Source organism: Scardinius erythrophthalmus, assembly GCF_964197995.2.
Source record: "Scardinius erythrophthalmus genome assembly, chromosome: 13".
NCBI lineage: Eukaryota > Metazoa > Chordata > Actinopteri > Cypriniformes > Leuciscidae > Scardinius > Scardinius erythrophthalmus.
The window spans coordinates 39,684,932-39,708,575 of record NC_138233.1 but is presented as its reverse complement, the minus strand read 5'-3'; the positions used below and the strand labels follow the sequence as shown (position 1 = coordinate 39,708,575).

General features: G+C 44.6%; 1 protein-coding gene across 1 annotated transcript in view; it reads left to right on the top strand.

The window, feature by feature from the left end:
* The window catches only part of maml1 (mastermind-like transcriptional coactivator 1), a 41,647-nt gene that overhangs the window by 4,558 nt on the left and 13,445 nt on the right, over positions 1-23,644 (top strand). The window contains exon 2 of the mRNA XM_081381928.1: positions 11,554-12,834. Coding sequence (XP_081238054.1) covers positions 11,554-12,834 — 1,281 coding nt within the window. The remainder of the gene's footprint in view (positions 1-11,553; positions 12,835-23,644) is intronic.

Sequence of the window (23,644 nt, the reverse complement as noted above, 5' to 3'; positions counted from 1 at the left end):
AATAACAACATTTTTTATTTTTAATTTATCTGCAATTGTGCTGTTCAGCCTCGTAACCTTTAAACATTAACGTGTCCCTTCCGCTCGCTATACTTCATCTCTGATGGACAATACAGTTACAGAATGGCCGTACGAGTGTCAGTTCAGCAATACAACACTTTCTACAATCCAATAAATTCTCGACAGACAAATCCAGAGCCTCTCTTCCCCTCTTCACAGATAATCACAGTGGGAAAGAAGAGGCCAATGGCATTTCCACTTCACGCTGACTTTACAGCACCCACAGACCGCGTGCGCACACAGCTAACACAATAGCATGATGTTTAATAGTCTACATGGCTAGAAGTGTTCGTGTTCTGGTGAAGTTGACGGAGCGGTGGCTGAAACACACTGAGCTACGAGGATTCATTTCATGAACCGTTCATTTGATTCGGGTCAGTAATAAACTAAGCCTGAACCCATAAACCGAACACTTGTACATGACACATCTAAACACCTGAGCTCATTTAATATCAAGCTGGGATTGACTAGTCCCACCGCACTTCAGCACTCCGTCTAGATCCGATCCGTCCATCAGTCATTCAGTCACTCTGCAGGTTTGGCTGTGGGAATGTTTCGACATGCTGGGATGTAGTCATGCTGAGGCTGTGGCCGTCCTGCCAATCCTCCTGTGTGTGTTCTCGCTCGCGAGCTCAATGCAGTTACAGGAGCCGCTCTGTGGATCTCAAGAGTGGAACTGGCTTGTGTTTCTTTTAACTACATTTTCTAGACTAGAGGAATAAATATGGAAATGGAAAGCTTGATTCTTATAGATCAGCCTTTTAACTCTAGGTTTTCTTTTGTGTCATCTAGGACAGTAAGAGTGGTTTATCCACAAGTGAAAATGTGTATTTACTCCCCATTGTCATTCCAGACTACATGGAGCTCATCAGATATGGTCAGGTGTGTGTGTTTGATGTGAAGAGCCGTTGACCATATTTGATGTGCTCTATCAATATTTATATATGGTCTGTTCATCATGCGATCGTTTGTCTTCAGAAGACTGATTAAACAGCTCAACTCGTATGGATTACTTTTTTGAGGTCTTTATGAACATTTTGAAGCATCAAAGTTTTGGATGAATGGACTGGTTTCATTTAAAACAATCTTTATTTGTGTTTTAAAGATGAACAAAAGGCTTATGGAATGACACAAGGGTGAGTTAAATGATGGCGGTATTTTCATTTTTGTGTGAAACTATAATTAAGGCTGTTGACGTGACCCGCTAGGCTAGTGCCAGCTAGATAGTACATTGCATCCAGAACCAGCGGGTCGTGACCCGAAAGTGGGTCGCAAGACCGTTTTGAGTGGGTCATGGTGGAGTGTGTGATCAAAGAAACAACAACAACATAAAAACATAATTCTAAATGTTTTTCTGATGCGAGACATTTATTCTGAAAGTCGTTTGTGAAAGCTGTTGATTGACTGTCACCCAGAAACTCCTCATGTGTGCCGCTGCCAGTGCAAGAGCTCCCAGTGCACGAGCTCCCAGTGCACGAGCTCCCAGTGCACGAGCTCCCAGTGCAAGAGCTCCCAGTGCACGAGCTCCCAGTGCAAGAGCTCCCAGTGCACGAGCTCCCAGTGCACGAGCTCCCAGTGCACGAGGCTTTCCTTGCCATTAAAGCTTGGATACACACCTACGTCTCCTTCCATTACAATAATGGCTAGTTCTGTGGCTGAGATTTAATGTAAACTACTAACATCAGTCGCCATGATTGTTGGAATGACTAATCGCGAAAGGAAAAAAAAGACGTTTTAGTCGCATAACATCGGTTAGTGGAAACGGCATTTCGCAATCGTTTTTTATCGACGTTTAGAAAATATCGCAAAAGTTTTGCGCAAAATCTGTAATAGAGACGCAGCTACTGTTAACTGAGACTACCGTAATTGTAAAATGTGCTCTAAAATCATGTTCGCGCAGTTGCAACTGTAGTTGATACCGATTACCAATAATTCTTTAAATTTGGAAGCAGATAACCGATATATTGACCGATGAATCTTGATCCTTTTTATTTATTTTTTGAGAGAGAGCCTGATTACAAAAACAAGACTCACCATTAAAAGCCTTGTCCCAAACACACATTATGTTCTCATTATAATTTTATGTAGCCGATATGACAGACTTACACTGAACCGTAATTTCCTGTTCTGAAGTGATTCCAATCATATTTCAAGCAATTCAAAACCGTCCTGTTGAACAGTGCGCATCTGAAGTGTCTCAGCTGAAGGAAATACATTATTTATCAGCTTTAATATATCGGCCAAATTTTCCGACAACATAGTAGAAATGAACATGTATCGGCCGATACCGATATGGTGGCTGATATATTGTGCATCCCTACTAAATGATTAAATCTGATTAATCGGAGATTGATTTAATTATTCACATCCCTAACCAGAGTCCTATAGTGACTCGCGAGTGGGCTCTTTAGGCTTGGGCTAGTGAACTACCCAGAACACTCATGTTTTCTTCTCGAGATCTGAGTATAACTGCAGCAGTGTGTGACTGTACGGTGTGTGTTATGCTGAGGTCAGCTCAGGGCTGGCAGAAGTGTTTCATTCTCTCGTCCAGCCAGGTTGTGCTCGCGTCTGGAGCAGTCAGACTAGTGTCGGGCTTGTTTGGCATGAAGGCTGTGGAAGTTAGCATGGCAGTAGTTTTGGGATGGCTGTGCTAATGTGATCTGTGTTTAGGATGACTCAGGTCTGCTCACACACACCCTTCCCCCTGCTCACACACACCACTGACTCACTATTGTTCCCCAAGGCCTCTGGACAGCTGTGTGTGTGCTTTCACTAGCCATGTTTCCACTGTCGGGCCAGTCATGTTTCCACTGTCACTCCCGGGGCTTGATCGGGCCTCGCCGGGGCGTCCTCGGGGCCAGCGGCCAGGGTTTCTGCCCCGCCCAATACCTTGGTCCAAATATGACCGTTTGAAGAAATCAGACAAACCATAAAGGCTATCACAATCATGTTTTTATTTTATCTGTCAGTACGTCTCGTCTCTTTATACCGGACTGTCTGATGTCCATATTTAGCTCTGCATAGCCGATCATGAAATAAAGCAACTTTTTTTTTTTTTTTCAGGAGCTTCCTCTGTTTCTCTGACTGATAATACCCCTGTACTGGGAGAGATGCTAAAGCTCCTCAGGTCATATTTCTGGTGGCATATTTGTAGAAATTATCATTCTTTCTAAATGTGATGCATGTCCTGTAACAAATAAACAGAAACAGATGCGACTTTCTTTTGTGAAATAACGGTAAACGATTTTATTTCTGTGATTAATGTGCAGTTTTGACACAAGTTAATTCATTATGATCAATGTATCACTTATTACTGTAAACCTGTGGTAAAACATCAGTGCTTGGGTTTTAAAGCTTTAAGTAAACAACACAAATGCCAGCAAACGGTCGGTTTTATCATGTTTGTTTTGCGATCTCGCTGTTTCCAGTGAATTCTTTCTGATAGTTTTCTGATAAAACTTCCATTTGTTGGTGAATGATGGGTGTGTGTATTAGCCCGACACGACCCGTTTAAAGCCCTGCTCACACTGGCCCGACAGTGGAAACACAGTGTGTTTTGGGCTCGGTGCTCCAGACCCGAGGCTATTGGCCCGACACGGCCCGTTTAAAGCCCTGCTCACACTGGCCCGACAGTGGAAACACAGTGTGTTTTGGGCTCGGTGCTCCAGACCCGAGGCTATTGGCCCGACACGACCCGTTTAAAGCCCTGCTCACACTGGCCCGACAGTGGAAACACAGTGTGTTTTGGGCTCGGTGCTCCAGACCCGAGGCTATTGGCCCGACACGACCCGTTTAAAGCCCTGCTCACACTGGCCCGACAGTGGAAACACAGTGTGTTTTGGGCTCGGTGCTCCAGACCCGAGGCTATTGGCCCGACACGACCCGTTTAAAGCCCTGCTCGCACTGGCCCGACAGTGGAAACACAGTGTGTTTTGGGCTCGGTGCTCCAGACCCGAGGCTATTGGCCCGACACGACCCGTTTAAAGCCCTGCTCACACTGGCCCGACAGTGGAAACACAGTGTGTTTTGGGCTCGGTGCTCCAGACCCGAGGCTATTGGCCCGACACGACCCGTTTAAAGCCCTGCTCACACTGGCCCGACAGTGGAAACACAGTGTGTTTTGGGCTCGGTGCTCCAGACCCGAGGCTATTGGCCCGACACGACCCGTTTAAAGCCCTGCTCACACTGGCCCGACAGTGGAAACACAGTGTGTTTTGGGCTCGGTGCTCCAGACCCGAGGCTATTGGCCCGACACGACCCGTTTAAAGCCCTGCTCACACTGGCCCGACAGTGGAAACACAGTGTGTTTTGGGCTCGGTGCTCCAGACCCGAGGCTATTGGCCCGACACGACCCGTTTAAAGCCCTGCTCACACTGGCCCGACAGTGGAAACACAGTGTGTTTTGGGCTCGGTGCTTCAGACCCGAGGCCATTGGCCCGACACGGCCCGTTTAAAGCCCTGCTCACACTGGTCCGACAGTGGAAACACAGTGTGTTTTGGGCTCGGTGCTCCAGACCCGAGGCCATTGGCCCGACACGACCCGTTTAAAGCCCTGCTCACACTGGCCCGACAGTGGAAACACAGTGTGTTTTGGGCTCGGTGCTCCAGACCCGAGGCCATTGGCCCGACACGACCCGTTTAAAGCCCTGCTCACACTGGCCCGACAGTGGAAACACAGTGTGTTTTGGGCTCGGTGCTCCAGACCCGAGGCTATTGGCCCGACACGACCCGTTTAAAGCCCTGCTCACACTGGCCCGACAGTGGAAACACAGTGTGTTTTGGGCTCGGTGCTCCAGACCCGAGGCTATTGGCCCGACACGGCCCGTTTAAAGCCCTGCTCACACTGGTCCGACAGTGGAAACACAGTGTGTTTTGGGCTCGGTGCTCCAGACCCGAGGCCATTGGCCCGACACGACCCGTTTAAAGCCCTGCTCACACTGGCCCGACAGTGGAAACACAGTGTGTTTTGGGCTCGGTGCTCCAGACCCGAGGCCATTGGCCCGACACGACCCGTTTAAAGCCCTGCTCGCACTGGCCCGACAGTGGAAACACAGTGTGTTTTGGGCTCGGTGCTCCAGACCCGAGGCCATTGGCCCGACACGACCCGTTTAAAGCCCTGCTCACACTGGCCCGACAGTGGAAACACAGTGTGTTTTGGGCTCGGTGCTCCAGACCCGAGGCTATTGGCCCGACACGACCCGTTTAAAGCCCTGCTCGCACTGGCCCGACAGTGGAAACACAGTGTGTTTTGGGCTCGGTGCTCCAGACCCGAGGCCATTGGCCCGACACGACCCGTTTAAAGCCCTGCTCGCACTGGCCCGACAGTGGAAACACAGTGTGTTTTGGGCTCGGTGCTCCAGACCCGAGGCTATTGGCCCGACACGACCCGTTTAAAGCCCTGCTCACACTGGCCCGACAGTGGAAACACAGTTTGTTTTGGGCTCGGTGCTCCAGACCCGAGGCTATTGGCCCGACACGACCCGTTTAAAGCCCTGCTCACACTGGCCTGACAGTGGAAACACAGTGTGTTTTGGGCTCGGTGCTCCAGACCCGAGGCTATTGGCCCGACACGGCCCGTTTAAAGCCCTGCTCACACTGGCCCGACAGTGGAAACACTGTGTTTTGGGCTCGGTGCTCCAGACCCGAGGCTATTGGCCCGACACGGCCCGTTTAAAGCCCTGCTCACACTGGCCCGACAGTGGAAACACAGTGTGTTTTGGGCTCGGTGCTCCAGACCCGAGGCCATTGGCCCGACACAACCCGTTTAAAGCCCTGCTCACACTGGCCCGACAGTGGAAACACAGTGTGTTTTGGGCTCGGTGCTCCAGACCCGAGGCTATTGGCCCGACACGACCCGTTTAAAGCCCTGCTCACACTGGCCCGACAGTGGAAACACAGTGTGTTTTGGGCTCGGTGCTCCAGACCCGAGGCTATTGGCCCGACACGGCCCGTTTAAAGCCCTGCTCACACTGGCCCGATAGTGGAAACACAGTGTGTTTTGGGCTCGGTGCTCCAGACCCGAGGCCATTGGCCCGACACGACCCGTTTAAAGCCCTGCTCACACTGGCCCGACAGTGGAAACACAGTGTGTTTTGGGCTCGGTGCTCCAGACCCGAGGCTATTGGCCCGACACGGCCCGTTTAAAGCCCTGCTCACACTGGCCCGACAGTGGAAACACAGTGTGTTTTGGGCTCGGTGCTCCAGACCCGAGGCTATTAGCCCGGCACGACCCGTTTAAAGCCCTGCTCACACTGGCCTGACAGTGGAAACACAGTGTGTTTTGGGCTCGGTGCTCCAGACCCGAGGCCATTGGCCCGACACGACCCGTTTAAAGCCCTGCTCACACTGGCCCGACAGTGGAAACACAGTGTGTTTTGGGCTCGGTGCTCCAGACCCGAGGCTATTGGCCCGACACGACCCGTTTAAAGCCCTGCTCACACTGGCCCGACAGTGGAAACACAGTGTGTTTTGGGCTCGGTGCTCCAGACCCGAGGCCATTGGCCCGACACGGCCCGTTTAAAGCCCTGCTCACACTGGCCCGACAGTGGAAACACAGTGTGTTTTGGGCTCGGTGCTCCAGACCCGAGGCTATTGGCCCGACACGACCCGTTTAAAGCCCTGCTCGCACTGGCCCGACAGTGGAAACACAGTGTGTTTTGGGCTCGGTGCTCCAGACCCGAGGCTATTGGCCCGACACGACCCGTTTAAAGCCCTGCTCACACTGGCCCGACAGTGGAAACACAGTGTGTTTTGGGCTCGGTGCTCTTGGCCCGACACGGCCCGTTTAAAGCCCTGCTCACACTGGCCCGACAGTGGAAACACAGCTACTGTTTCTGCTTCAACAGCGCACCGGACCCTCGCCCTCAGACAGCAACCGTACTCCTATAGCCTGGTCATGTGGCGTTTATTCCGGCCACTTAAATCGTAGAGTTTGTGAAATATTCCTATAGCTTACTCAACCTTATGTTGTTAGAAACATTTACTATATATGACTTTATTTTATTTTTTAGAGATGCACCGATATGAAAATTTTGGCCGATAACCGATTCTTTATAAATGAAAGCTGATAACCGATATATTGGCCGATAAATCTGATTACAAATTTTAATAAAAATTTTGAGAGCCTGATTACAAAAACAACAGTCTCACCATTAAAATCCTTGTCCCAAACACATTATATATAATGTTATGTAGCCGATATGTCAGACTTGCGCTGCACATGTTGCACTGAACCGTATTTTCCTTTTTATGAAGTGATTCCAATCATATTTCAAGCAATTCAAACCCATCATGATGAAGAGGGTGCATCTGAAGTGTCTCAGCTGAAGGAAATAATACATTATTTATCAGCTTTAATATACCGGCCAAATTTTCTTATTGGGCCGATAACGGAAACGTTAAAAATGAACGTATATCGGCCGAAACCGATATGGTGGCCGATATATCGTGCATCCCTAGACTTTTTCCGTCAGTTGAACACAAGACACACTTTCCATACAACGGGTAAAAGGTAAATTGCCATGGAAGAAAGAAAATCACATAATTTGTAACCGTGTGAGGGCTAGGTGTCGACAGTCTTCATTCTCTACCCCGACCGCAGATGTCTTGATGTTGATGTAGCTTCTCACAGATAGTGTTTTTAGTAAGCAAGTGTTTATAAGGTGACTCTCAATCATAAGGCTTTCTGGCGAACTGTAGTGCGTCTAGATGTTTTCCCCACAGTATAACTCAACATAACTCCGTTCCCCCTGTTCAGCACGGGCCTTCCTCAGCTTCTGGCCAGGGTTAACCAGGTCACAGCTCACCGAAAGCAACAAAATGCACTGATGTGGGTAAAAATTGAAGTTTTTTTTTATTATTATCAGATATTTCATCATTTTCTACATTGTTTAGAAAATTCTATGACCTCTGAGCGGTCCGATTTCTGTCATTTAAACGGGTATAAAGCTAAGAAAACTTACTTAAAGCTAGTGCTGCTTTGTCTTGGCACAGTGCACTAATAAATGAACAGCTGGTCTGAATTGCACTTGCAGATTTTTGGCTGCTCTCAGACCATTAAAGCACTAATTACTACCTTTTGGAAAGGATGTTAAACTCTTGTTGGACTTTGCCCCTTGTCTGTGAAGTAGCTGTAACCGCAAAGCAAAGAGTGTAGTGACCCGAGTCAGTGCTGTAATATTGATCTCCGTGCTCAACAGCCTCGGGCCAGAGCCAGCGCTCGGGGGTTGCTCGTCGTACGAGGCAGAGCATCAAAGGCCAGCCGCGTCTGAGCCGTGCACGGGCAGGAATTCGGCACACTCCCGCACCCGAGCGCTGGCTCTTTTGTTGTGGGATCCGCACTCATACACATGGTAATTAGACTCAGGCTTGTGGGGGAGGCTCGAAGGCCGAGGGAAAGTAAGCGCACAAGAGATTAAGAAACGCATGTTGGCAGAAAATTGCTTTGGGAAGAGTTTTAGCATGTTTGAAAGGCCGTTTCGTGGGTGTGCCGCCCAGCGAGGTCGTCTCCGAAGCGACTGTAGCCGAGACCAGTTTTACAGGTTCAGAAACTGGTGACATCAGACGGCCAGAGAGCCGATCAGCACCGCTCACGTCTGTTCGCACGGGTTAGATGTGTTCAGACCTCATTCTGCTCCTATTCAACAAGTTTATTTAATTTGTATTTTTTTTTCTATTGTATTTGTCCTATTGTTTGTAATTTGCTTCTTTGTTCCTATTTTTGTATTGGTTGTACATTATGATTGCAGTCAGCTTAAAGGGCATTAGTTATATAATATTGGGTGGACTAAAATGGGAAGAAAAAGTAAATAAATTAGTATTTTTTTCCTTATTTAATTTTTTTTGCTATTAAATGGTCTATCGCAGTCAAATAAGAAAAGTAGCACAAAACCGTAAACTACAATCAAATCTATGCATATATCGAATTGAAATTTGATTAAAAATCGATAATTGATTTTAAATTGAATCGTGAGGTATCAAAATATTCCCACCCCTACTTGGTACAATCCATTCTTAAGGATTGAAAAATACCCTTTGACATATAATGCAAGTTATATAATATTGATTTACAAAGATTAAAAATACAAATCTGCCGGATAAGGTTGTATAAATTAAGTTAAAGTTTAGTAAAAAGTTCTTGTGTTCAAGAGTTTACTCTTGTCACGACCGGCTCAAAGCCGTGGCAAATGAAAATGGAGGACATAGTGAATTGGTTTGCAAAAATAAACATTTATTAACATGAATAGAAAAATATATAAAACAAGAAAACATGGTCATCTGTAATGTCTGTCAGTGTATGAACCACAGAAAACAAAATACTAAACCAAAGCAAGTTTAACCGAAGAACAAACCAGAGCCCAACTCAAGCTCAAAGTGACCCGGAGAGAGACCTCTCCCTCAACACTAGCCGGCCTAGACCTCTACAGCGGGATGAGCAGCTGGACATCGGTCCCTTGATGTCGCAGGAAGAGGAGAGACTCGCCACACTCTAACACACCCAGTCCAGCACACGGTGTGCTTCAGTGGCCCTTCAGTGAGCGTGATTCATCCCTGACGGTCTGCTTGTTTGAGTGAATTGTTGTGAAACGAGTTTTTAATTATCATTAATGTACGTAGAACGGCAGCATTCTTGGTCCACGTGACATTTGACCTTTTAGTAAGAAAATTGCACGTCATCTTTTAAAAACGAGATGTTGTTTTGCCTAATTTTAAAGGGAGTGCAGGATTTCTGAACCTCAGAGTCTCTCGAACTGATGCTCCCAGTGCAGTCACGTATGCTTTGTGCTGGCTTGTTCATGACATGCATTCGTCATTGTTCAAACTTATTGTCCATTGACCTGTCACGATAACTGCTTTTTGTTGTGCTATATATTGTCCCAGAAATAATTGCGATAAACAATATTATTGCCATTTTAAGACCATTTTATGCCACTGAATATAAATCATAATATAACAGCATAGGCTAATAATGCATGTAGGCCTACACACTTTCAAATGACAGCAATCATTCTTTAGATCATGGAAATAAAGTGTCAAAAAATGTAATATCCTAAATAAAAATAACTTGAATAAATAGTAAATAAACATATTCTAAAAAAGGAAAAATGCACTTGCAAAAGCACAAAAGGCACTTTTTACAGATTTTTCTCTGGCTTTCTTTTCTCTGTAAAGTAAAGGTGCTTTAAATTGCTGAAAACACAAACCCTGCTTAGCCGTCAGATGCCCGTATGAACACAGGCACAGATGCCTCAACAGGCCTTATCTGCTGCTAAAACTATTTACGCCGTGATGGTTATATTTGCACCAGAACAGTGGATTGCAGCTTTGAAATCAAGCGCATTTGAACTTGTTCTTTCAAACTGTAGTTGTCAGGAAAACACTATAAGGCCCAAAGACGGCTTTATTTCACCTGTCGATGACCGCGCTGCGTGTGAATAAAACTATCCATCATGAAGGAACTGCCCGAGCCCCGCTTTTGCCTCTGACACGGAGATCAGACAAGATGACAGCACGATAGGCAAAATGTTGGTGACATTCATTATCATGTAAACCTAATGGGCGATATATTGCGTCACTAAAAATGATTGAAGTCATGTACATATATTGTGCGTTAAGTCGATATATTGATTATTGCGACAGGCCTAGCCACGGTCATACATTTTGTGCTGACAATTAGATTGTCATGTTCGTACGAGGTGCTTAATGCTTGCAGTACTTGAATTTGACGTTTTGAAATTTAAGCCCTGAAAAATGGCCATATTTATGTTAAGGTACTTAAAAAGTGCTTGAATTATTGAAAGACAACAAATGAAATTAGAGTTTAATTTTATTGATAAAACAATCTTTTCACATAAAATCAGTGCTGTAACCCTAATATGAGCAATATCACGCTCATAGCCATGCAAAATATCCAAGTATATGATAGATCTTTCATTCTTCAGGTCAATCATATATTCATGGGAGAAAAAAATCAGTTTTTGAATAAGAATAACGATATCTTTGATTGCTTTAACCATTGAAAGGATACTATGACAAAGTCATTGCTTGTGTTGCACTTTAGTTGTACCATTTTGTTTTATTAGTTTATTTTTATTTATCTCTTTAGTTTTTTTTTGTTTGTTTTTTTAAATATAATGATATTGTTTAAGTGCAATCTCTGATTGTAGTCCTTGAAACCCAAAAAGTAGTGCTTAAAGTCCTTGAAAGTCCTGGAATTTCATTTTACAGTGTCTGTACGAACCCTTCATTGTGATTTACCATTTAACTCTTTTTGTTTGTCACTTACAAACACATTACATTACTTACACTTGCACCTAACACATTACATTTTTTTTTACTTGTCATGTTCGTACGAGGTGCTTACTTTTTTTGCTTTAAATCATATAGAATATAATTATAACAAAACGGGCCCATAATTAAACATTAATGCTGTGAAAATCAATATGGATATTGCATGAAGTGTAAAGCATGATCTGTTTTGTCCCCTCTGTGCAGTTACAGGAGACGGTGAAGAGGAAGTTGGAGAGCACTGGGTCGCCTCTTGCCCGTGAACAGGTCAACGGCTTCAGCGATGGCTACCCGCCCAATAAGAAGACCTGTGTTGAGGACACACTAGGAGCTCGTAACGGGGTCTCCAACGGCGCAGTGCCGCCTCTCTCACCAATGGACACTAAACATAATGTGATGGCCAATGGGAACCACAGAGCGGAGCACAGCGACGCCGGGATCACCGATAGTGGTGCGTCTCGCGGCTCGGACTCAGATTTCCGCTTGCTAAAAGAGATGAAGCAGGAGCCGGTGGACGATATATTACCCTGCATTCTCCCCACCGGGGGTTCGACCGGGAACAACAGCCTTTTCCCCGACCTCAACCTGGACGACCAGGACTGGAGTGAGATCATGGAGGAGTTTAATCGCTCGGTACCCTACGAGGACATACAAGAGCTCTTCAGCGTCAGTTTCGGTGACCGCAAAGACCCGGAGCTCACGTCCGGTGCAACTCAGAGCTTAATCCCACCGGATCTAGCCAACGTAAAGACTGAGTTCTCCCCCGCGTTCGACCAGGAGTCCTGCAACGGTTCCCCTCAGGTGAGACCCACCTCATCTGGACCTCCACTTCACACCAGCTCACCTGTGTCGGCTCCGGCCACATCGCCTGTGCAACAGACCACCAGACAAATCCCAAACCACATGCTCCCCGGCCCGCCTAAAGACCTGTCCCCCGCGCAGCAGCTCCAACAGTTAGCGGCACGCGAGCAGCAGAGAGCCATATTACAAAGCCAGCAACACGTGGTTCAGAAGCCTCCGCCTCCAACGCAACAAAAACCACAGTCGCAAACGGCAAAATTCCACCCGCAACCAAACCACTCCACATCATGGCCCCAAAATACTCCCAGCCAAAGTCAAATGAGCGGGACGTTTGGGCTTGAGAAGCCGACAAGTCCTTCTCTGTACCCGCAAGACTTCCCGAACCCCAAGGCCATGCTCATGCCGAACAAGGGCTCTCCTAAAGCGGGCGCTCCGGCCGGATACATGCAGCCCATGCTAAGCCACGCGCCCAACCCCGCGGCCCAGGCGGCCATGTTGGACTACAGCAACACTAAACCCCTGTCCCATTACGAGGCGGTGGCGTCCGGGGCTCCCCGGGGTCCTGCGACCACACAGAGCCAGAACAAGCAGAGCCAGGCCATGCTGAACATGATGCGGCACCAGCAGATGCAGAAGCCGAGGCCGGCCGGCATGAGCTTCAGGCCAGCACACCTACAGCACGCTCCGGTGAGACCCGCTTAACACCTGAACCTAGCTTAGTTCACACAAACATCAAATTCTACCTTTGTGTCGTTCCAAACCCAAACGCACATTCAAGCATTAGTTCACTTCAGAATTAAAATCTCCTGATCATTTACTCTCCCCCACGTCATCCAAGATGTTCATGTCTGTCTTTCTTCAGTGGAAAAGAAATGAAGGGTTTTGAGGAAATCACTCCAGGATGTTCCTCCATATAGTGTCTTCAATGGGGTCCAACGGGTCGAAGGTCCAGATGTGAGTTTCAGTGCAGCTTCAAAGTCTCGACACGATCCAGCCGAGGAATAAGAGTCTTATCTAGACAAACCAGCGGACATTTATAACAGAAATAAACATTATATACTTTTATCCACAAATGCTGGTCTTGCTCTAGCTGTGATGCGACACACATTACGTAATCAGGGTGAAAGGTCACGCGTGTTCCGGTTTATAAATGTAGTGTGAAAAACTCAATCTCATTTTCTCCTCCAGCTTCAAAATCGTCCGACATCGTTGTTTTACCTTTTATTTCTTTCTTTCTTTCTTTATTTCTTTATTTATTTAGTAAATGGCGTTTGACTTAGTCTCTGCACGTTGGCTTTGTAAACACTGGGTCTGTTCTTACACCTACGTCCCGCTTGACCTTTTACCCTGATTACGTAATGTGTGTCGCATCACAGCTAGAGCAAGACCAGCATTTGTGGATAAAAGTATATAAATGTTTATTTCTGTTATAAATGTCGGCTGGTCTGTCTAGATGAGACTCTTATTCCTCGGCTGGATCGTGTCGAGACTTTGAAGCTGCACTGAAACTCACATCTGGACCTTCGACCCGTTGGACCCCATTGAAGACACTATATGGAGGAACATCCTGGAGTGATTTCCTCAAAACCCTTCATTTCTTTTCCACTGAAGAAAGACAGACATGAACATCTTGGATTGCATAGAGGAGGCGAGGAAATTATGAACAAATCTTTAAGATGTTTATAATGAAGCCTGAGAGATTTCTGTCGCTTCAAGTAACATTTAAAACAATCTTTTAAAAATGTTTACACAGACTTTAACAACTTTACACAATCTATGTAGAGGAGGCATAAATGCAATCCAGCAATGACCCTTTAGAAATACTGAAGTATCATATTTCATTCACTAGTTAATTTGTTTATTTAAAAACACTACGGACAAATTTCAATATGTATTTTTAACGACATGTTAACTTAAGATTCTTGAGATGGTAAGTGATTAGTAATTAACTCTTTCCCCACCAGCATGTTTTAAAAGTTCCCAGCCACCGGCAGCATTTTTCATCATTTCCACACAACTTTCATGGCCACCCAGAATATTTTATTGTACGAGTATCTGAACATGCAATATATATAAAGAAAGAATAGAGCCTCTGCTTTTAAACATTTTATTCTAGCTGCATGCATGTGGGTAAGTTTCATTAAAGCATTATTTTGAACAAAAAGCTGAGAAAATCATGATTTGTCAAAGTCTTCATCCAGATGGGATCAGATCGATGATCATAAGCACAGACGGAGCCGATCGAGTCCATCAACACCTCAAAGCCTCAGTCGTTTCCTCTTCATGGGTTCAACGTTTCATTCAGTAGCATTAGCCAGTTTAATGTTTGATAATCACGTTATTTTACCTGAGCGTCAGCAGTGCTTCTATCGCTTGTTTCTGCTTCTTCTCCTGTTTTGATCAGGAGACTCAGTCCTCTTTCAGGAGGTGTGCAATAGCGCCCCCTACAGTATAACACTGAAAACACGTATCGCTGGGAAGTCTTTACGCGTGTGCGTACAGCACGTGTGGCGTGAGCTTCGTGTCTGATCTGCAGCCGTTCACAGAAAGGGCCCTTTTGTTTGCCAGATCTCGGTCACATGTGCTGTCATGCCGGAGCTCGTTCTGCCTTTCATCTGCTGTTGCTGAGACTCGCGTCACGGTGGTGGAAGTGCCCCATAATGATTCGTAATAATGAGTGCTTACTAATCACTGAAGCTCACGTGTTCACGCAGAGTAGGTCAAATGCTGCTGTTCGCTCCCAGTGTTATAGATGCATGCGAAAGGTTGTAGATGATTGAGAATATTCAGAGTTATGCGTCTGAATGCCAGTGCAATACAATAACACAATATCAAAGCAAGTGTCGTACTCACACAGTGATGACGAGATCTTCCTGCATAGCCACAGTGGAAACGAGGCGCTCCGATTAGACCAAGCGGAAGAAATTATCAATGATGTTATCAGTCGAAATTGATTCTGGGAAGAAACTGTTTTCATTTGCTCAGTGTGAAAATGTAAAAGTGAAAAGAAAGGAGATAGTTGTTCAGAGATGTCCTTGACAATCCCGTCTCTCACACACAGCCCATCTTGTGCGGGGAGAAAAACAGCTTTATTTCTGTTAATTAATGACATTTCCAAGTGGAATATTGCTTTACAACTAGGGAATAAATTTAGCATCCACTTCAAGTGCAGTCAAAGACCTCGAGAAAACACTGTAAGAGCCCTTTCATGAAGCGAAGAACTGGTGGGAACTCCTCATCCGCTAACCTTGAAGATAACTCTGGCAGAAGGGAGTGTCTGAGTGTCTGAGGGATAAATATAACTTCCTCAGCGCAGACCTAGCTGATTATAACTACAATCAGACATTTAGGAGGACACGTCCATATAAATGAAAGTAGAAATGTTGTTGCTGCACAGAGAGGAAAAAGAAAGTGAACGTGGACGTTGAAATGAGTTAAAGATGCAAATACAAATCTGGATATGCTTTATGTAACCTGAATGATAACGCAGATGAAACTGAACACACTATCTGTCTTAAACTCGTCATGAAGGGGAAGTTGTGCTGGTCTTCTCTTCTATAGTGTCGTATATATACGAGTGAAGCTTCTGGAACAAGAGCAAATGTGGGCGGGGCTTGATTGTGTCTGTGGGGAATTGATTGGATGGTTGTGGTTTGCTATTGGCTGATCTCATGTGAGTGACAGGTTATAGCTCCGCCCTCGTCATCAGAGAAGAGAAGCTGCAAGAGGAACTTATTCTGAGTCGAGATTATTAACACTAATGATGATGTGACTTTAACTTTCATGAGTCATAAAGAAACTAAATGTTAGCAATCTTCACTGTCCTTAGCAAAACATTAGGGGTGTACCGATGCCCTCATGCCACGATTCGATACATATCACGAGACTGAAACTCTGTAATTAACAGAGTAATAAAATTAATTTTTATTTTAGGTGAACCACACACGATACATATTGATGCACTTTTGTATTGTGATATATTGTGACACCCCTACAAAACAATCCATAATATAATATAATTATATATAGAGTATATTGTCCAGCTCTAGTGTGTGTGTGTGTGTGTGTGTGTGTGTGTGTCTGGTTCTCATGCGCCCCGGGCCTGATCAGTGTGTCTGGGTCAGGCAGCTGGTTGCTAAGGAGCAGAGAGCAGACAGCCATTCTCTTACACACACACACACACACACACACACACACACACACACACACACACACACACACACACACACACACACACACACACACACACACACACACACACACACACACACACACACACACACACACACACACACACACACACACACACACACACACACACACACACACACACTCACTCTGAAGTGGGGGCTGAGACTAGTCAACATAGAAAAGGACAGAGAGAGAGAGGACGACACAAAGCCGTCTTTCATGCGTTTCACATCAGCCCCTCCTTCTGCACTCCGGTTTAAATATAGACCATTAACCCCGTTTGCCTTTACTCTCTCTACACACACCAACTCTACACACACCAACTCTTACTCTCTCTACACACACCAACTCTACACACACCAACTCTTACTCTCTCTACACACATCAACTCTACACACACCAACTCTTACTCTCTCTACACACACCAACTCTACACACACCAACTCTTACTCTCTCTACACACATCAACTCTACACACACCAACTCTTACTCTCTCTACACACATCAACTCTACACACACCAACTCTTACTCTCTCTACACACATCATCTCTTACTCTCTCTACACACACCAACTCAACACACACCAACTCTACACACACCAACTCTTACTCTCTCTACACACATCAACTCTACACACACCAACTCTTACTCTCTCTACACACATCAACTCTACACACACCAACTCTTACTCTCTCTACACACATCAACTCTACACACATCAACTCTTACTCTCTCTACACACATCATCTCTTACTCTCTCTACACACACCAACTCTACACACATCAACTCTACACACACCAACTCTTACTCTCTCTACACACATCAACTCTACACACACCAACTCTTACTCTCTCTACACACATCAACTCTACACACACCAACTCTTACTCTCTCTACATCACACTCCCCCCCCACCCCACACCACCTCCCCCACTCACCCCCTCCCACCCCCTCCTCTCTTCCCGCGCTCTCTCTCCTTCTCTCACACTCCTCTCCCTCCCCCTCTACTCCCTCCCCTCCACTCACCCCACTCTCTCTCTCTCACCCACCCCCCACACCCTCACCACCCCCTCTTCTCTCTCTACCCCTCTCTCACACCACTCTCTCTCTCACACACCTCACCTCTACACTCACCCCCTCTTCTCACTCACCACCTCATCCTCCCTCCACACCACCACCTCTTACTCTCTCTACACCCATCACTCTACACACCTCACCTCTTACCTCTCTACACCCCTCCACTCTACACACCCCAACTCTTACTCTCTCTACACACATCAACTCTACACACACCAACTCTTACTCTCTCTACACACATCAACTCTACACACACCAACTCTTACTCTCTCTACACACATCATCTCTTACTCTCTCTACACACACCAACTCTACACACACCAACTCTTACTCTCTCTACACACATCAACTCTACACACACCAACTCTTACTCTCTCTACACACATCAACTCTACACACACCAACTCTTACTCTCTCTACACACATCAACTCTACACACATCAACTCTTACTCTCTCTACACACATCAACTCTACACACATCAACTCTTACTCTCTCTACACACATCAACTCTACACACACCAACTCTTACTCTCTCTACACACATCAACTCTACACACATCAACTCTTACTCTCTCTACACACATCATCTCTTACTCTCTCTACACACACCAACTCTACACACACCAACTCTTACTCTCTCTACACACCAACTCTACACACACCAACTCTTACTCTCTCTACACACATCAACTCTACACACACCAACTCTTACTCTCTCTACACACATCAACTCTACACACATCAACTCTTACTCTCTCCACACACATCTCTTACTCTCTCTACACACACCAACTCTACACACATCAACTCTACACACACCAACTCTTACTCTCTCTACACACATCAACTCTACACACACCAACTCTTACTCTCTCTACACACATCAACTCTACACACACCAACTCTTACTCTCTCTACACACATCATCTCTTACTCTCTCTACACACACCAACTCTACACACACCAACTCTTACTCTCTCTACACACACCAACTCTACACACACCAACTCTTACTCTCTCTACACACATCAACTCTACACACACCAACTCTTACTCTCTCTACACACATCAACTCTACACACATCAACTCTTACTCTCTCTACACACATCAACTCTACACACATCAACTCTTACTCTCTCCACACACATCTCTTACTCTCTCTACACACACCAACTCTACACACATCAACTCTACACACACCAACTCTTACTCTCTCTACACACATCAACTCTACACACACCAACTCTTACTCTCTCTACACACATCAACTCTACACACACCAACTCTTACTCTCTCTACACACATCATCTCTTACTCTCTCTACACACACCAACTCTACACACACCAACTCTTACTCTCTCTACACACACCAACTCTACACACACCAACTCTTACTCTCTCTACACACATCAACTCTACACACACCAACTCTTACTCTCTCTACACACATCAACTCTACACACACCAACTCTTACTCTCTCTACACACATCAACTCTACACACATCAACTCTTACTCTCTCTACACACATCATCTCTTACTCTCTCTACACACACCAACTCTACACACATCAACTCTACACACACCAACTCTTACTCTCTCTACACACATCAACTCTACACACACCAACTCTTACTCTCTCTACACACATCAACTCTACACACATCAACTCTTACTCTCTCTACACACATCAACTCTACACACATCAACTCTTACTCTCTCTACACACATCAACTCTACACACACCAACTCTTACTCTCTCTACACACATCAACTCTACACACACCAACTCTTACTCTCTCTACACACATCATCTCTTACTCTCTCTACACACACCAACTCTACACACACCAACTCTTACTCTCTCTACACACATCAACTCTACACACACCAACTCTTACTCTCTACACACATCAACTCTACACACACCAACTCTTACTCTCTCTACACACATCAACTCTACACACATCAACTCTTACTCTCTCTACACACATCAACTCTACACACATCAACTCTTACTCTCTCTACACACATCAACTCTACACACACCAACTCTTACTCTCTCTACACACATCAACTCTACACACATCAACTCTTACTCTCTCTACACACATCATCTCTTACTCTCTCTACACACACCAACTCTACACACACCAACTCTTACTCTCTCTACACACCAACTCTACACACACCAACTCTTACTCTCTCTACACACATCAACTCTACACACACCAACTCTTACTCTCTCTACACACATCAACTCTACACACATCAACTCTTACTCTCTCTACACACATCATCTCTTACTCTCTCTACACACACCAACTCTACACACATCAACTCTACACACATCATCTCTTACTCTACACACACCAACTCTACACACATCAACTCTTACTCTCTCTACACACATCATCTCTTACTCTCTCTACACACATCATCTCTTACTCTCTACACACACCAACTCTACACACACCAACTCTACACACACCAATCATCTCTTACTCTCTACACACACCAACTCTACACACATCAACTCTTACTCTCTACACACATCATCTCTTACTCTCTCTACACACACCAACTCTACACACATCAACTCTTACTCTCTCTACACACACCAACTCTACACACATCAACTCTTACTCTCTCTACACACATCATCTCTTACTCTCTCTACACACATCATCTCTTACTCTCTCTACACACACCAACTCTACACACACCAACTCTACACACAACTATTACTCTCTCTACACACATCAACTCTACACACAATTTATTACTCTCTCTACACACATCAACTCTACACACAACTATTACTCTCTCTACACACATCATCTCTTACTCTCTACACACCAACTCTACACACATCATCTCTTACTCTCTCTACACACATCAACTCTACACACATCAACTCTACACACACACCAACTCTACACACAACTATTACTCTCTCTACACATCAACTCTACACAACTCTTACTCTACACACCAACTCTACACACATCAACTCTTACTCTCTCTACACATCAACTCTACACACAACTCTTACTCTCTACACCCATCAACTCTACACACATCAACTCTACACACTACTCTTACACTCTACACAACTCTACACACATCAACTCTACACACATCAGCTCTACACACACATCAACTCTACACACATCAACTCTACACAACTCTTACTCTACACACATCAACTCTTACTCTTACTCTACACACATCAACTCTACACACACACACACACACACACACACACACACACACACACACACACACACACAACTCTACACACATCAGCTCTACACACAACTCTTACTCTCTACACACATCAACTCTTACTTTCTCTACACACATAAACTCTACACACAACTATTACTTTCTACACACATCAACTCTACACACAACTCTTACTCTACACACATCAACTCTACACACATCAACTCTTACTCTCTCTACACACCAACTCTACACACATCAACTCTACACACAACTCTTACTCTCTACACACATCAACTCTACACACCAACTCTACACACTACTCTTACTCTCTACACACAACTCTACACACATCAGCTCTAAACACATCAGCTCTACACGCACATCAACTCTACACACATCAACTCTACACATCTCTCACTCTACACACATCAACTCTTACTCTCTCTACACACATCGACTCTACACACACACACATCAGCTCTACACACAACTCTTACTCTCTACACACATCAACTCTTACTTTCTCTACACACATCAACTCTACACGCATTATCTCTACACACAACTTTTACTCTACACACATCGACTCTACACACCAACTCCTATTTTCTCTACACAAATCAACTCTTACTCCCTCTACACACATCACCTCTACACACATCATCTCTACACACATCGACTCTACACACCAACTCCTACTTTCTCTACACAAATCAACTCTTACTCCCTCTACACACATCACTTCTACACACATCATCTCTACACACACCAACTCTATACACATCATCTCTACACACATCAACTCTTACTTTCTACACACACATCAACTCTTACTTTCTCTACACACATCAACTCTACACGCATCATCTCTACACACAACTTTTACTCTACACACATCGACTCTACACACCAACTCCTACTTTCTCTACACAAATCAACTCTTACTCTCTCTACACACATCATCTCTACACACACCAACTCTACACACATCATCTCTACACACATCAACTCTTACTTTCTCCACACACATCAACTCTTACTTTCTCTACACACATCAACTCTACACGCATCATCTCTACACACAACTTTTACTCTCCCTACACACATCAACTTACTTTCTCTACACACATCGACTCTACACACATCGACTCCTACTTTCTCTACACAAATCAACTCTTACTCCCTCTGCACACATCAACTCTACACACATCAGCTCTACACACATCAACTCTTACTCGCACGGTTCAGTGACTCTCTTCTGTGAAACCTCTGCGTCTCGCTCTTCAGATAACACCGTTTGATGTCGACACTGACCTCGAAATACCTCTGCTCTGAGTGTGTGTGTGTGTGTGTGTGTTTGTGTTGTGAAAGGGCGTCTGCTAACATCTCTGGCATCTCTCATTTATTTTTAAACCATCTTCTGCCCTGTCTGTAGTCCCGCGCTGAGGAAGCGCTCTTGATTGGAGAGAAGGTGCTTGAATTTAAAAGTGAATTTCAAAGCAGTGAGGTTTGAAACATTGAGCTGGTGTGGACTGGAGTAATTATACTGTAGGAGGAGGAATCTCACAAAACCTGCCAGGAATGTGTCCTAGTTATACTTCAGTAGGAGGAAATAAGACATTGCACCTACAGCCTGGTTTTAGGTGTCTAGGACTGTTAATATTTCCCACCCAAATTATCATTCGTTTAGTAGTTCATGCCCATCAACTATTACCAGTGGGATCATTTTCTTGTATGCAAAAAATGTTCTCTCTCTCTCTGTGTGTGTGTGTGTGTGTGTGTGTGGGTGTGTGTTATAAAAAAAATAAAAAAAGTTTATTTTTTTATTTACATCACATAGAAATTGTGCCCTCTAGTGGCCATTATCCTTTTATTCTCTACAGTGTAAAAGGAAAGAAGCTTTTCCTGTAAAAGCAGAAGGCTTCTGTCTTTAGTTAGATAAGAGTGGTCTCCCACTGACCCACATTAACCCTTGTGCGACCTTATGGACACTTGTCTTTTTCAGTTTTGTCTTTTTGATCATTTTGCCTGTGTTAATGCCAGCTGCATACATTTTGGCACAGGTGTTTATTTTTATTGGAATTTTACTATTTCACCACCATTTCCTTTAATAAATATATTTTGCACTAGTAACACAAAATAGTTCCTCTCAGGACCTTCAGGACAAAAATGTCCCCATTAAAACTTATAATTTTTAATCCCAGGGCCGTTTAACTATAAAATGATGCAATCTAGTGGCTTTCATTCTGTTGGAAAGGCTTTAAAATTATTATTATTATTTTTTTACCAGATGGAGCCATTTTCTCAAGTTTTGCCTATAAAGAAAATACTCGCTTTATTATGTTATATTATATTATATTATGTTATATTATATGTGCTTTAGTCCTGTTTTCTGCTTCTGCATAGTATAGAGCCAATTATATAAATTAAGCAGTTATAATTGTGTGTGTTCTGTGGATGTCAGAGTGTGGTTTGTATGTGTGTAATAAAAAATTGTGTGTGCTTGTAATATTTGAGAGAGAAAATATTTGAGAGATTTTTGGCTTTGAGATGGGTTAGTGTAGAGAACAGACAGGAAGCGAAATGTGAGAGAGGGAAAGGTAGATGAAAACCTGTTTTACTCTAGAAATGGGACCCGTCCAGTGGCGTCGATGGGTGCCCAAATGCTCTGAATGTTTCTCACTGGACCTCGCTGCAGAGTTTTCTGTTATAAACCATGGATATCAGATCAAACATCGCTGACGTGGGAACCAGGAGAAACACTGTGCCATGAATGAACTAGTCTTTAAGTCCACAGATCAGCAACACTCACCATGGATTTAGTGTGGTAACACTACCTTTACTGTGGTATTGTGGCAGACACAGTCAAACGCTTCAAGTACTACACATCTTTTCCAGCACTTCAAAACTATAATGTCATATTTAATTAATAGTTAATAGTTAGTTATTTTTAATGTGATGACCAAAACATTTTCTGTCCATCCTTCAAAGATT